The sequence below is a fragment of the Myiozetetes cayanensis genome, unplaced genomic scaffold, assembly GCF_022539395.1.
Source record: "Myiozetetes cayanensis isolate MyiCay16 unplaced genomic scaffold, myiCay2020 scf1, whole genome shotgun sequence".
NCBI classification, from domain to species: domain Eukaryota; kingdom Metazoa; phylum Chordata; class Aves; order Passeriformes; family Tyrannidae; genus Myiozetetes; species Myiozetetes cayanensis.
The window spans coordinates 33,255,699-33,269,967 of record NW_026086604.1 but is presented as its reverse complement, the minus strand read 5'-3'; the positions used below and the strand labels follow the sequence as shown (position 1 = coordinate 33,269,967).

At 35.2% G+C, this 14,269-nt stretch overlaps 1 protein-coding gene across 9 annotated transcripts in view; it reads left to right on the top strand.

Moving 5' to 3' along the window:
- The window catches only part of CSPP1 (centrosome and spindle pole associated protein 1), a 63,508-nt gene that overhangs the window by 4,253 nt on the left and 44,986 nt on the right, over positions 1–14,269 (top strand). For 7 of the 9 annotated variants that reach the window (XM_050318443.1, XM_050318435.1, XM_050318426.1 and 4 more), the window contains 6 exons: positions 612–715; positions 1,259–1,355; positions 5,954–6,054; positions 6,741–6,764; positions 8,902–8,982; positions 12,088–12,189. In XM_050318443.1, the coding sequence (XP_050174400.1) occupies positions 614–715; positions 1,259–1,355; positions 5,954–6,054; positions 6,741–6,764; positions 8,902–8,982; positions 12,088–12,189 (507 nt within the window). In that variant the 5' untranslated portion in view covers positions 612–613. The remainder of the gene's footprint in view (positions 1–611; positions 716–1,258; positions 1,356–5,953; positions 6,055–6,740; positions 6,765–8,901; positions 8,983–12,087; positions 12,190–14,269) is intronic. The other 2 variants (XM_050318460.1, XM_050318417.1) reach the window with 1 other exon arrangement.

Sequence of the window (14,269 nt, the reverse complement as noted above, 5' to 3'; positions counted from 1 at the left end):
TAGTGATACACTGTTGGCTCCAATTCCAGAAATACTATGCATGTATTGTGAGTTTTTTCTTTGTTTTGTTTTTAGTAAACTTGATTATTTTTAAGACGTCTCTTGATAGTAAGTTAAACACAGAACTGACTGTATGATTTGGTCCTTATTTTGGACTATGCATGTAATCTGCACTTTTCATACTCTTTTGTCTAATGATTCCTTTATCCTGTTTACTTTTGTATATTTTCTAATTTTGATTTAATTGTTCACCAACAGTCAGCTTGCGCTAGTGTGTAGCAAAGGCTCATTGGTAGACTTGCAGGTAAAAAAACTAACCCCAAAACACTTCAACCATGTTAGAAAAAAAGATTAGAGAAGTACCTTCAATCTTACAATCTGGAATCTTTGAATTTTCTCTCTGGTGAAACATCAAGTAGTATCCTCCATGGATGGGTTTCCTGAGTCAGGTGTTTTGTTGACTCAGCAAACATCTTAAGGGTTGTAGTTCTGAGGGACAAATTTGATTATTTTTTAGCTACTTTCTTAAGCAACTATTACTGAGCTTTAAATTTTTGAAGTTCTAATGTAAAGGCAATCTCTAAAGTTCTACATCTTTTCTGTAACTGCAGAAATGATGGCGGACGACTTAGACAAATCTATTGAAGAACACAAGGCCAAGTTTGCACAAGATAAGGCAGAACTTGAAAATGATCCACCTTACATGGAAATGAGGGTAAGACTGTTAATAAGCTTTCCTGAATTTAAGTGCTTGTGTTGCTAAGCTTACTTTTACTGTGCTCTTATAACTGGATTTTTTGTTAAATTATATATTAAGGATTAAGTAATTTCTAACTTAAATACTTTGTATGTGTGCAGATTTTTAAAAATCTGTATGCTACCAGGCATACACAGTAAGATTTGTATTTTACAAGTGAGAAAACTCCTGTAAATGGCTATTATTGCTCCTTCCCCCCCTCCTTAGGGAAGGTGACTAGCAGGGATCTGCCCTCTGCTCACTCCAGAGCTGAGGTGTTGGGGTGGAAGGTATAAATGTCCTCAACATTTCTCTTACAGAAACTAGGAAATATAAAAGGAAAGTAACAATTAAACAAAATCTGTTCTTATCACAGTTTTCCTATTAGTAATTTTAATGTGTTAATCCAGCGTTACTTTCAATCTCTCTATTCTCCAGTGCAAATAATTAAGTTACTAATGTTCTTATATGTGATATTTCCTTTACCTTGTAATGCAGTAAAGCATTTTGTTTTGTTTTCAGAATAAGGAATCAGAGAAGCTTTCTGAGACTAGGAAAATCCTAATTTCCATGGCAAAAGAAAATATACCTCCGAATAGTCAACAGAACTATCCTTTAGGTATAGTATACGTTTTTAATATGTCTTTTAGATTTAAGTAGCATTTAGTTACCTTTGGGAATTTTTACTAGGGAATTACTACTTTGGATCTTTAATCATAAGATGATCATTTCAGTTCAAGTGCATAATAGTCCTTCAGTCTTCCAAAAATCTTGGGAATGTATGGAATTTTTTTTGCAGTTACACTTTTTTTTTTTTAATCAGGAGAACAGGGCAAGCACTTTATTTTTCTTCCTGTAAAAGTAGTGCCACTAAAAAAAATCCAAACCAACCAAACAAAAAAAGAAATCTACTTGCCAGTCCTTAATAGGTGATGTGTCTTTTCCTGTTGTATTTGAGTGAAAAAAGCTTTGCAAGTCTGTCTTTAGTTATTAAATTTTGTCTTATTAACAAATAGTTAAAACTATTTGTATTAATCTGTAATTTTGTTACGGTGTCCAGTGTTACAATGTAGTCATTTACTATACAGAGAAAGAACAAACACTTAGTGTTGGTTGAAATCTTAACTAAGGGAAATGGTTTGTTTTGCTGCGACTATCAGTATTAGTAACTGTTTCGTTATATATTGTCCTTTTTCTTCTTTTCTCTGTGTTCTTTGTGGTTTCTGATTGGAAATGTGTGTGATAGTGTTCTTTTCTCCATTTTAATGTTTCTGTAATGTGCCACCTTTCCTTACTTGTCTATCTCCTTTCTGTAGGTGCTACTATTTTTCCTTAGTTACACTTGTATAGCTCAGGTTTGTTCTGGCAGCTTTAGAACTTATTTGTGTTCTGTTTCTTGTTGATAGGTAACTCTTTTCTTTCAGTGTAGATGCTTTGGGTTTGTACCTCATTAATTTTCGTGCTGTGCCAACTGTAATCCTGCTGTAATTCTGCAGCTTCCAGTGGGAGATGGAACCTGAGCCTGTGAATCTGTGGGTCTGAACTGATCTTAGCTGCATAAATAAAAACATGGTTTTTATAAGGTTGTTATATAAATAGAATTTCCAGCCATCGGAAAGACAAGCTCTTCAAAGACTTTTAGAGGAAAACTTCACAAAAAATACTTGAAATGATAACTGAATATCCCTTGCTGCCAGAAGTCATAAATTTGGTTAGAGGACAACACCTGAATAAGTATCTATCACACATTTTTGGCAGTTTTGTTAGGATCAGCATGTTATTCCTGGTGTTGATAATTCTTTGCTTAACAGTGGAAATATATGATACAGAAAATAGAACACAGTAGGTAGTATCCCACTGCCTGACAGTGACAGACCAATACCCAACAGTTAAGCTACTTTAATATTAAAATAATTTTTCACTATGGGAGAGCTATAATAACATACTATGTTGTGTTTACTATTACAAACTTGACTTAACTGTTAACATCTAAGTATAATAACCCAGCACAGTATTACAGGTGAGGGGCATTCAGGTGGTCTTAAATGAAAACCAGTAAGTAGGTATTGCCATGTCATGGTTTAACCCCAGCTGGCAGCTAAACACCGTACAACCACTCGCCACTCTGAGGTTGGGGAAGAGAATCAGAAGAGTCAAAGTGAAAAAACTCATGGATTAAAATAAAAGCAGTTTAATAATGAAAAGAAAAAAGTGATGAAAAGGAAAATGACAAAGAGAAAGAAATAAACCCCAAGAAAGACAAGTGATACAAATGAAAACAGTTGTTCACCAGCAGCTGACTGATGCCCAGCCAGTTCTTGATGTTGTGGGTGGAAGACTTAGACAAAATTTATTGAAGAAGCCCTGCTGTTGAGTCATGAGGTGCAGGAAGTATCCAATCTTAGCCTCAGATTTTGTCATGGCTTAAATTTAAGGAATTATAGAAGTGTGATTGAACCACCTTTGTGCTGCAGATTTTAATGATGGCAAACTGAGAGTATATAAAATGAATCATTTACTATTATAATTAATCAGACGAAAGATCTTAATCAGAATTATTTATTACACAATATATATGCTAAAAGTACTAATAGTTTTAGTAAGTGGCAGGAGGGCCTACCCCAATAAGGCCTGGAATCTGATAAGATAGGACAGTACACTATATTGAAGTAACTATTGAAGCAATTATATTAAAGCTAGCAAAAAAAGGAAATAATTATTAAGTAGAGATCTGATGTAACTCACCCATACCATTGCTTGTGGGGAGATCCCTTTCCATCAGCCTCGAGGAGTACCCTTGGGGGGTGTCCCCAGCGAAAGGGAGGAATCTCCATGCACACATCCCAAGAAGGGTTATATTAGAAGAACCTGACTGTATGAAAGGGGACTGGACTTTTATAGTATTAAGTGGTGGACTGCTAGTCAGAAATTTACAGGCCAGCTACCAGCTGTCACATCCAACTTCAAAAAGCAGGATGTGTGTTTGGAGTTGGGTGAACTAGGCTGGTTTTGGCAGAATTCAACACCAAAAGTATTACCACGGTGCCATCAGTAACTCACTAGAGAGAGCTTGCATGGCTTGCATTCTCTGACCAGATTCTAGGCCGTACTGGGACAGGGCCTCCTGCCACGCTGGAGCAGCAGACCCCACCAACCTCCCCACAGTGTTATTGCTGAGCATGAGGCCATATAGTGTGGAATATCCCTATGGTCAGCTGGAGTGAGCTCTTCCAGCTGTGTCCTCTCCCAGCTATTTGTTTACCCCCAGCCTGCTTGCTGATGGGTGGAATGAGAAGCAGGTAAAGCCTTGATGCTGTGTGAGGACTGTTCAGCAATATCAAAAACATTCCTGTGTTTACCAACAGTTTTCAGCACAAATCCAAAACACAGCACCACACCAGCTACTATGAAGAAAATGAACTCTATCTTAGCCCAAACCAGCACTTTTTATAATAATAATTTGGATAGTGAAGTGGATTGTTGTTGATATTATTGGCTGGCTCTACTTTGAAGCAATGTGGATTGCCTGTGGATTAAATCAGACAGGAACTTGTTCCTTGGTAGCTACTAAGTATACTCTATAGTTCTAGCAGTAATGCTGAGATTCAGACTGAATAAAGTGACAGTTATTTCTCATCATTAAATGCATGCAAATGTTTGTGTAAAAAATGCATTTCAAATATTAACCTTTTTTTTTAAATTGTCAGTGTCCTTATATATGATGAACAGAATATGAAATGGCAGATAACTACAGCAATTACACAAAAAACAAAAGCAGAAAGCCATTGAAAAAGAAAGTATATCTCTTATTCTGATGGAAGAATTCAGACAAGTTGTGTACAAAATTAAGATGAGTGTATGTTAACTGCAGTAGTTTTGCTCTGCTAGGCTCTCCTAGAATAAGTCTTTGAAGTGAGTAATTTTCAAATATACCTCAGATCACTACCAGTGATTGTTATCTCAATGCTTTTCTGGTGGCCAAAAAAAGGTCTTCTGTAAAAAAATTAACTTTAAACACTTTTTTGTTTGAATACTTCACATATTTGAATCAAAGCACTTGATTCCTTAATTGTCACTCCTTTTCTTTTTTTTTTTTTTTGTTTGTTTTGTACTGAATTTTACTGGCATCTGTGAAATTACTGAAAGATTCTTTCCTCTGACCTGTTAGTTACTTTTGGTCTTTTTCTTGGTTTTCTATAACTAATTCAAAAATAATTCAAAAATAATTCATGTAAAATTCAGCTATGTAAGAATGTATCTCAAGCCCAGCCAAACAAATCCGTGCAATAAATTGGGTCTGATGTGAGAGTAAACCTTGAATATCCTTCTCTTCCCTCTTACTCCTTGCTATTAATTTTCCATAGGTCACAAGAGGTAGAAATGCTTTTAGAGAAACAATATGAAATAATAAAAAAACCCCACCCAACAGTTGTAATCTTTGTCTCTTGTTGGATGAGTTTGTGGAATTCACTTGCTCTTTGTGGAGAGTGGCGAAAGCGGCTGCAGAGGTGGCCTTCTAGGGCAGGGGGTGTTTCTTACAAAGTGCTTAAGGATGTATTTTGGGAATGGCAAACAGCTTGCATAGCGTTATTTTTTTTAATTTAGCAGCTGTTATGAGACCAGATAATAATCTCAGAAAAGTACTAATGTGTTTTGGGTCTGCTACAATTAAAAACAGTGAGGGGGAAAGAAGAATGATTATAATTATTGTGTGGTCGGATTCTAGTTATATGGAAGCCAACATATTTTTCAAATGCTTTGTGCTAAACAAATAGCTTGTTGCTTTCAGTTGTGCATTATGTTTTCTATTGTGTGAGAATCACAGCATAAAATATCAGGTTAATTTAGGAACTAACATGTCAAAGGAGATTTCTTCCGAAACATACATTCACCAAAGAAATATGTATAAACTTTAGATGATATTACACTATTTGTATACTCTTCAAATAAATTCAGTTTATGTTGCTTTTTTCTTTTTTTTTTCTAGTGGGGAGAAAAAGCGCAAGGACTAGAGAAAAAATAAAATCCAATTTTTTTTTGTGCTTTCCATCCATCTACTCATACATACTACTGTTTTTTTGGCTATTTTGTAATTACTGGTTGCATAATTAATTTTTTTTTATTGGTTGTGTCAAAATCCAGATGTAGCTTTTGCAGGGTGTGCTTTGCATTGATACAAAATAGTAAAGATGATATTTAATGTTGTTAAACTTTCAGGTGACTATGGGATGAGTTTACCTCTTGGAGAGGAATATGAACGAAAAAAACATAAACTCAAAGAGGAGCTACGAGAAGATTATAGGCGATATCTTTCTCAGGTAAAGTTGCTTGACTGGTTGCTTCATTTTAGTGAGTCTCTTAAAATGATTCTCTCATTTAATTGAATGAAAATTAGTGATATCTATAAAAAATTTTTATAAGAAGGCATTCATTATGAGCAATGGCTCATTTCAAAGATTTGGATAAAAGTAATTTCCAAATGTTACCTCTGGGAAGGGTTATATATTGACATGAGACTACATATTACTTAGTACACTTTATTCTGAATACTTTATTTGTTTGTCTTTTCTTCTTCCTTAGTTTTTTGCTTAAGAATTTATAATCTGTTACTTTCTGAAGTACTTATGTATTCTGTGGTCTGTAATTGGGGTAAGAATATTTCTATAATTAGTGTGATTTCATTTGACAGCTTCTTTTCAGTTTTAGGAAGGAAAAACTTTGATGTTGTGCTTAACGTGATTTACTAAATGTCACAGTCAATTTAAAATTGAAATTATATGTATGAAATGTCATCATCTTGGGAATATTCCATATCTCCCCTTTGTGAGACAGAAAAAAATAAGGAACCAAATAATTTCTGTTGTATGAAAATGCTATTTATCAGTGTCTTTAGTTCTTAAAATGAAAAAATGAATTTGCTTTAAGAAAGGAAAGAGTTTTTGTTAAGTCATATATTTTTGAATGAAAGACTCTTTTTGAATAGTATCTTCTCCCTGACTTTTAGGGTATTTCACAGGCAAAAAGAAAGGTAGGGTGCCTGCAATATAATTTTTTTTTTCTTTCCAATTAGTTGCTTTTTGCTTTGCTTTGTTTGAAGGCTTTGTGCTCTTGGAATTTCAGAAATCATTACTCTTTTTTGGTGCTTTGTGTGTTCGTGCATGCTGTAGTTATTAGTTGTGACTAACAGCATTGTTTGCTTTGTGCAAAATGATTAATTGTATTTATTATTTTCCATTAGTAATATTTTAAAACATTTGTTGATTTCCTTTTCCCTTCGCAGTTGCTATTGTTGCTGTCTAATGCTGACTGTACAATAGTTTTTATTTTAGTAGACATTTGCTTCCAGGCTTTTCAGTTACATAGAGGTTGTGAGTTCAGATCTTTTTTTTTTTCCATGATATGCATACTTTATAAAGCTGGAATTAAATAGTAACCTCTGAAATATTATAGTGTGTCATTGAAACCAGTCAGGGATTTTTTTTCTTCCCTATCACTATCATCAGTCATGCTTAGGGAAGCAGTAGAGCCAGTTATTCAACACCTAGTGGCCAGAATGCAAGAATACAAGTATTGTGAGGAAAAAATAAAACCTCTGGTATTGTTTTTGCAAGCCTTGGTGAATTGATTTTTAATTATTTATATCGTTATAACTGTCATTTTAAAATTTAACACAGGCCATCGAGGTTGTTCAGATCAAGCAACTTCAGTAAAGTACCAGGAGATAACATGGTAGAAACACAACCTGCTGGTTTTTATGGGGCTTTGAATAACAGAAATAGCATTTGTGAAAAACAATAGCAACAGCAGAATAAACTGCCTTCTTAACCTCTGACCCAAATTATGCTTATGTGATTGTTGCTTCTGGTTTAGTCTTAAAAGTCCAGATTATTTTCAAAGTTATAATATTGTGTTTCAAAAATTAATGTTTCATGATTATCATTAAAGTACACAAATAATATAAATTTTACATTAACTTCTAATGTTTTATTCTCAACTGAACTCCAGTTTTACAAATTTAGGTTTATAAGGTTTTGTTTGTTTGTTTTAATGTAGTACATGTTAACCGGATTAAGCTTGTAAGGCCTGAGCAAGAGACAGGATTACAATCTTTGATTTCTTTTCCAATCTCTAATCTCTTTTGCCCACCTAAAGAGATAATGTAACTTTTAGCAGCTCTCACAGTGATAATTTTTTTTATTAATAACTTGTTTAATCTTGCTTATCTAGAAAAATACAGTTTCCATATCAACTTCTGATTTTTGGCAAATATGTTTTTAACATCAGAGATAATCTCTAGAGATGCCGTCAGAATGCATGAAAATAATTACTTAATAACAAGGATTATGGTGTATTTACTTTCTCTAGTAGGAATAAGTTGGTTTTCCATATTAAGCTGGTTGTCTTGATGCTTGAATGTTTGCAAACTTCTTAAATCTTCTAATGTGTAGTTGTAAAATACAAGTCATAATGATGCGGTTTTGTACTGGAACAGTCAGAGCTCTTGAGTGCCTCCAAGCTGTCACCCAGGGATCTACATGGAGCAGCAACATAGTGGTTTCGATGGGAATTTCTGTTCTGAAAGTGACTGGTGGTCCATAAGGAATTACAAGATTTAGTAACGGGTCATTATCCTGAAAAGTTTGGGGAGTGCTGGTATAGAAGACACTGTTGAGATAAAGAGATGTGACCATGCTACTGTTAACATAGATTCCATCTGTTAAAGTAAGAGGTAGATATGTTTTCCGCACTTAGAAAAAGCAATTTTTCATCTTAAATAAGGTATCATCTTGGAAAATTCCTCTTATGCTTGTGCTTATGCTAGAGAAGAACTGAGTGGAGTTTCTTTGAATAAAAATAGGTGTTTTTTTTATAAATATATGGAGACTAACTGTAACATTTCAAATAGTGTAACAGGGAAGAAGTGACAAACGCTTTCAAACTCAAGCTTAAAACTTGACAGAGACATTTACTTTCTGCATTTCTTCACTTCATTCATGTGTTCCAAGAACATTCTACATTTTCAAAACATTAAGGTTGTCTTCAGTCTTTATTTCACTAAATTGCTCAAATTAATTTCAAACAATATAATTCCTAAAAACTATTTAGTTGAGTAAGAGTTGGTATTTTAAAATATGTTGAATGGTTTTAAATTTTTTTTAATGTAGAAAAATTATCTGACTACTGGTGAAGTAGACCCGTATACTCAGGGATTATCTCTTCCTATTGATGAGCGAAGATCTGCCAAGGTAAATATATGAAGGAAATTAAGTAAGTGGAGTATAACTTGAAAATGAACCTGAATGTTTAAAGTGTTGTGGAAAAAATATTTCCATTCAAGTTTTTTTGTTTAGTTGTTTGTTTGGTTTGTTTTTTTTACACAATTGAACCTTTTTGGAGGTGGTCATTAAAATAATTTTCAGAAAAGTCAAGTCTTTATGTTTTGTTGTGGTTTTTGTTTGTTTGTTTTCGTTTGTTTTAAAAAAAAATTTAATCCTTGGTTATGTGTACTCAATTTTTCATAATTTGATTTATAATTCCATACTGATAGTAGTTTGAGGTTTGCTGCTTCTGATCCACAACTTCAGGGCATGTGGTGTATTCAGAACCCCTAGTGGCTGTGCTTGGGTTTTGTTCAGCAATAAATATTGGTCTGATAAACAACACTGTTTTTGTTATAATTGTATATTCTTTTCTTACTGTAGCCTGGGGATTGTTTTAAAAATATTTACCTGTAGGTGTTTCTACAGTGATATTTTTACCAGTTCCTACCGGCAATGAAGGAAGTGTGGTTTCTGCTGTGCACAATTTGCTTTGGTGTCTTTTGCTTACGCTTAACCTACCCACTTATCCTCATGTGCTTTTTTTTTTAACAGTTGACTCTGGAAATCTAAATAAAAGCTGCTTTGGTATTTCACATATTGCCTGCTGTTAATATAGGACTCTTCCCAATTTCAAGTCTTTCTTTGAGAGTACAGATGCTAATTTGTTTTGTGAATGGAGTACACATTCTGCGTTTAGCCCCTTTGATCTCCCAGAGGTTTCTTACCAGTTGCTTTCATTTGTTGGAGTAGTATACCAGCCATAAAAGTCTCCCTGCTCTTGGAGGTTCATGGAGGTTCAATTATGAAAATGCAACATGCATATGTGGATTTTCTTTATCTCTGATCCGTTCCTCTGATGTATGGTATGATTCTGTGAAAGCCTAAATCAATCTTAACAGGAGTCGTCTCTCCTCATGCCCTCACATTGTTGATCTTATATTCCCAGTTCCTTTCTTATGTTTGCTTGTAAATTGATCCAGGAAATTGAGTCAGCAGAAAGACTGTAATTTATCAAAATTTTTGCTGATTCCACAAGTGCCACTGGTTGGTTATTAGGATTGGTCAAACCACAGTGGAGATGCAAGGCAGAAATACAAACTGTGTTGCTGGAGGAGGACCAGACGTTTGCACTCCTGGGTGTTTTATTTGATTTTGGTTTTTTTTTTAACCTGGGTTGGCTAGAGGGTGCACTGTTAATCTGTGTCTGGGACTAGCTGTCACTGTAACCTGGTGCAAGGCTTCTGTTTTGGGATGTGTTGGTCTTGCCTTTGCTGTGCTTACTTATACTTTCTGCCTCTCTTGTGATGGTTTGGCCATATGAGGAGCCAGGTGAGAACTCAAATAAGTGAAAATTGCTCATGTGAAAAAGCCCCAAACTCCAAGTTTCATGAATGTAAAAAGAAGGCAGCAAGAATAAAATACCCAGAAAGGAGAAAGGACTGCTCCTCAGTGGCCACATGCTCTTGTACTGAATTTATCTTCAGGTTCTCGTGACCTTTGTGTTAACCCTTGCAAGTATTTGTTCTGAAACAGTGGAAAATAAAGTACCTTTGATTAATTCTGTGGAAATTGAAGATGTATTTGAACTGGGAACATGCCTGATCATTGATGGTTTTGTATCATAGCAGCTCAACATCTGTTGAGATTGTCTGTACAGTTTTGTTTTATCTTTTTTATGCTTTTTACCCATTTATTGCTGTTGCAGAACCTAGAAGCTGCCAGAAGATGTCACACTGTGCCCTGCTAAACAGTGGGCTTCTGGGCAGATAGTGATGAGAGGTTAACATTTGCATTTTGGTTTCCTTTCTTAGGTCAAATGTGCAGTCACACAGCATATTGAATTTTCTGCTTAGTGTTTTGCCACCTGTTAAAGACAAGGCTTGTTTCTCAGCTTTGGAAAATGCCTCTCAGGCAGCTTTCATGGCTGTCTGCATGTTTTATATTGTCACTGTTATAAAACCTATAGACACAAATTTTAGGAAAAAAACCCCAAAACCAAACGAAACAATTTTGGCAACTATTAGTATGATTTGCAAATCTATTAGTAGTATTTCCATGGTGATTAAGGTATAAATTTTTTTTTTTTGAAATTCCTTCATGAGAAAGTAAATTTACGTGGAATGTTCAGATTCTTTTAATACCTTTTGCTTTTTTAATTGGAAAATGCTGCAGAGGAAGAGAACATGATTTGTAAGGTTGTAATATCATTCTCTTTTTTTCATTTATGTGATGGTTGGAATGAGGTAGTATACTCTAAGCACAAGGTACTAATACAAAGGAATAATATGAGTTAGAGTTTACTTTATCCAGAGACTTGTATTTCATATATTATTAGGCTATTGATGTGCAGTTCATGCTTAGTTTTGGACCTGAGCAAGCTGGTTATAAATATCGTCACCTTGGAAAAGCAGCTAGGACAATGTGGACGGATCAGTTTTTTCTCTGGTTTTCCTTGCATTCTTTGCACTTCTGACTCTTTTTGCAGTCAAGTTCAAGTCAAGTTTAACTGCTTGTGTGAATTTCACAGTTCATGTTATACCCTAAGCTATAGCTGACACATCTTGTCTATACATGTATTTGTTGTCCTGTTTTCATTATGAGCAGGGCAAGTCACAACTAATCTTAACACGCACAAAAAATCATATGAATAGAAATCACCTGTAAATACGTTCAGATTGGAAATTAGAAAGTGAGTTTCTAATTGTCAAAGGAGTGAGTCTTTGGAAAATTTTGGAATAGGCTTAGGAGGAGGAAGCCTAACTGGTTGATCTACAGTAATGCCACTGGGGACTAGACTTCATGCCCAAGGAGCTGACTTCTGCTTACACATTTCAGATTAAAGGAAGTACCATGTTCAAGAATGAAAAAAAACCTCAAAGCAATTCAAACCTTATTTGTACATCACAAAGACGGGGGAGGGGGGTGGGCAAACACACAGTTTGCACGTGTTCATTTAATACTTGCAGTTCTATGAAGTTAAAAGCTGCTACAGATGCAAAATTATGATGCCCTTTTCAATGCCTATTTTAGGAGAAATTACGACTTGAAAGAAACAAGGAGTACAATCAATATCTCAGGGATAAAGAAGAATGGAATGAAAGGCTAAGGAAATTAGGGAAGAAAACCAGAGAGGTAATACAGTTTTACAGTCTTACCAATGATTAAGATGTACAAAGTAAGACATATTGTGTTGTTCAGTGAGGCCAGCTTTATTAATGTGTCTAGGAGGTCCTGGTTACAACTCATACAGTACGGTTCTTGATTCCTGCTTCCATCATGTCTGTGTCATAGGTAGATGCTTTCATTCTTCTGTGTGTCTAAAGCAAGTCCCTGGGTTGTTTTTGGTGATAAAAGTGGTGGCCAAAAAAGCTGTCTCTTTGAACAAAATATTGAACCTTACATAGCTTTTATTTGCAGACGTTCTTTTCCTTAGTCTCTGCTGAGTTCATGAGAAAGCAAGGCAAGTGCAGGCAACTGTCCAGAATATGATGCTGTGCATTTGTGAATAAAAAACAAAAATTAACAAAATTTACTACTGAAAGGGAACTAGGCACGTGCATAATTGAAATCACATTCTGATCGGAGGCCTTTGATTTGTATGGCAGTAAGCAGCTAGGAACACACACACACTCACCCCCATTGGATGAGGGAGAGAAGCAGAAGGGTAAAAGTGAGAAAACTTGTAGGTCAAGTTAAAGACAATTTAAGAGGTAAAGCAAAAGCTGCACGTGCACAAGGAATGCAAAATCACGGACAGGCAGGTGTTCAGCCATCCCCAGGAAAGCAGGGCTCCATCATGTGTAACAGTGACTTGGGAGGACAAATGCTATCACTCTAAATGTCCCCTTGCCCTCCTCCTTTCCCCATCTTTATATGTTAAGCATGACATCCCATAGTGTGGAATATTCCTATGGTCAGTTGGGGTCAGCTTCCCTTGTACCCACAGCCTTCTTGCTGGCGGGACACCATGAGAACCAGAAAGCCTTTGGCACTGTGTTAGCGCTATTTAGTAGGAACTAAATTATCCCTCTGTTATCAACATCATTTTCATCACAAATCTAAAGCAGAGCCTCATAAAAGTTACTATGAAGAAATTTATCCCAAACTAGTTCAACAGCCAGTGGGATTTTTAGGTCTAATTAACATTGTTGTAAGACCCTTTGCTTTAGTAATCTGGAAGCTATATTGATCTGAGAAATCTGCTTGCAAATAATAAAATCTTTTCTAGAAAGGGTAAATTTCAATTTTAAAATATTTTTGCCTCAGTTTAATAATTTGGAACTCCCTAATGTAGGTTTGATTTAAAAAGGCCTTCCACTTCTTTTTAATACAGACATTCTGAAGTGTACATTAACATGAGAACTGTGTCATTCCATGAAGTGCCTTGTATTTGTACTCAACACATCTGAAAGTTTATTGTCTTTCTTTCAGCAGTTGGCAAGTGCAAATACCCATGTATTTTTAATTTCTGTCCAGAAGAATGTTTCTTGTTTCTCGAAGGATTGTTTTCTTATGTAAAGATCTTATTTAAAGATCTTTTCCTCCAAGTGCATTGGAGTGTTATGTAGACATGTAAAAAACTATTTCAGTCTGTGAAGACATGTATAAGGCAGGATTCAGGCATTCTTTAGATGTCGAAATTCAATATCTGTTTCTTAACTGACTTCTTGAAGGGTTGGAGTACTACACAACAGTGATCCCTAGGAAACTGGCAAAAATGCTGCTTGTGTTTGTGTAACTGAGTCTGTAAATTTCTAAATTTTTTCTACATGTTTAGGCATTTATGTTTCCGTATGTAACTTGTCTATTGAAACTATTTAGGGACTCGAGGTTTTTCCTATTTGCTTTGTTTGTCATCCAGTTGCATTTTTAAGTTATATTTTTATTATTCTTGTGTAGAAGCAATTTTGCTGTCATAAAAGAACAAACAGGAAAAAAGCCTGGTGATGTTTTGAGGCTATGCCTTCTCTGAGGGATATTTAACTTGGAGTGAGAGTCAAATAACACATATGACCTCAAAAGTTTGATCCAACAATTTAGATAATCCTAGGATAAACTTCAGTTGCAAGGAACCTTTGGAAGTCATATAGTCCAATCCTCTGCTCAGAGCTGAGTTAACTTCACGGTTAGATCAGGTTAGCCAGGCCTTATCTGGTTGAGTTTTGAAAGGATGAAGAATGCACAGTTCCTCTGGGCAACCTGTTCCATTGCT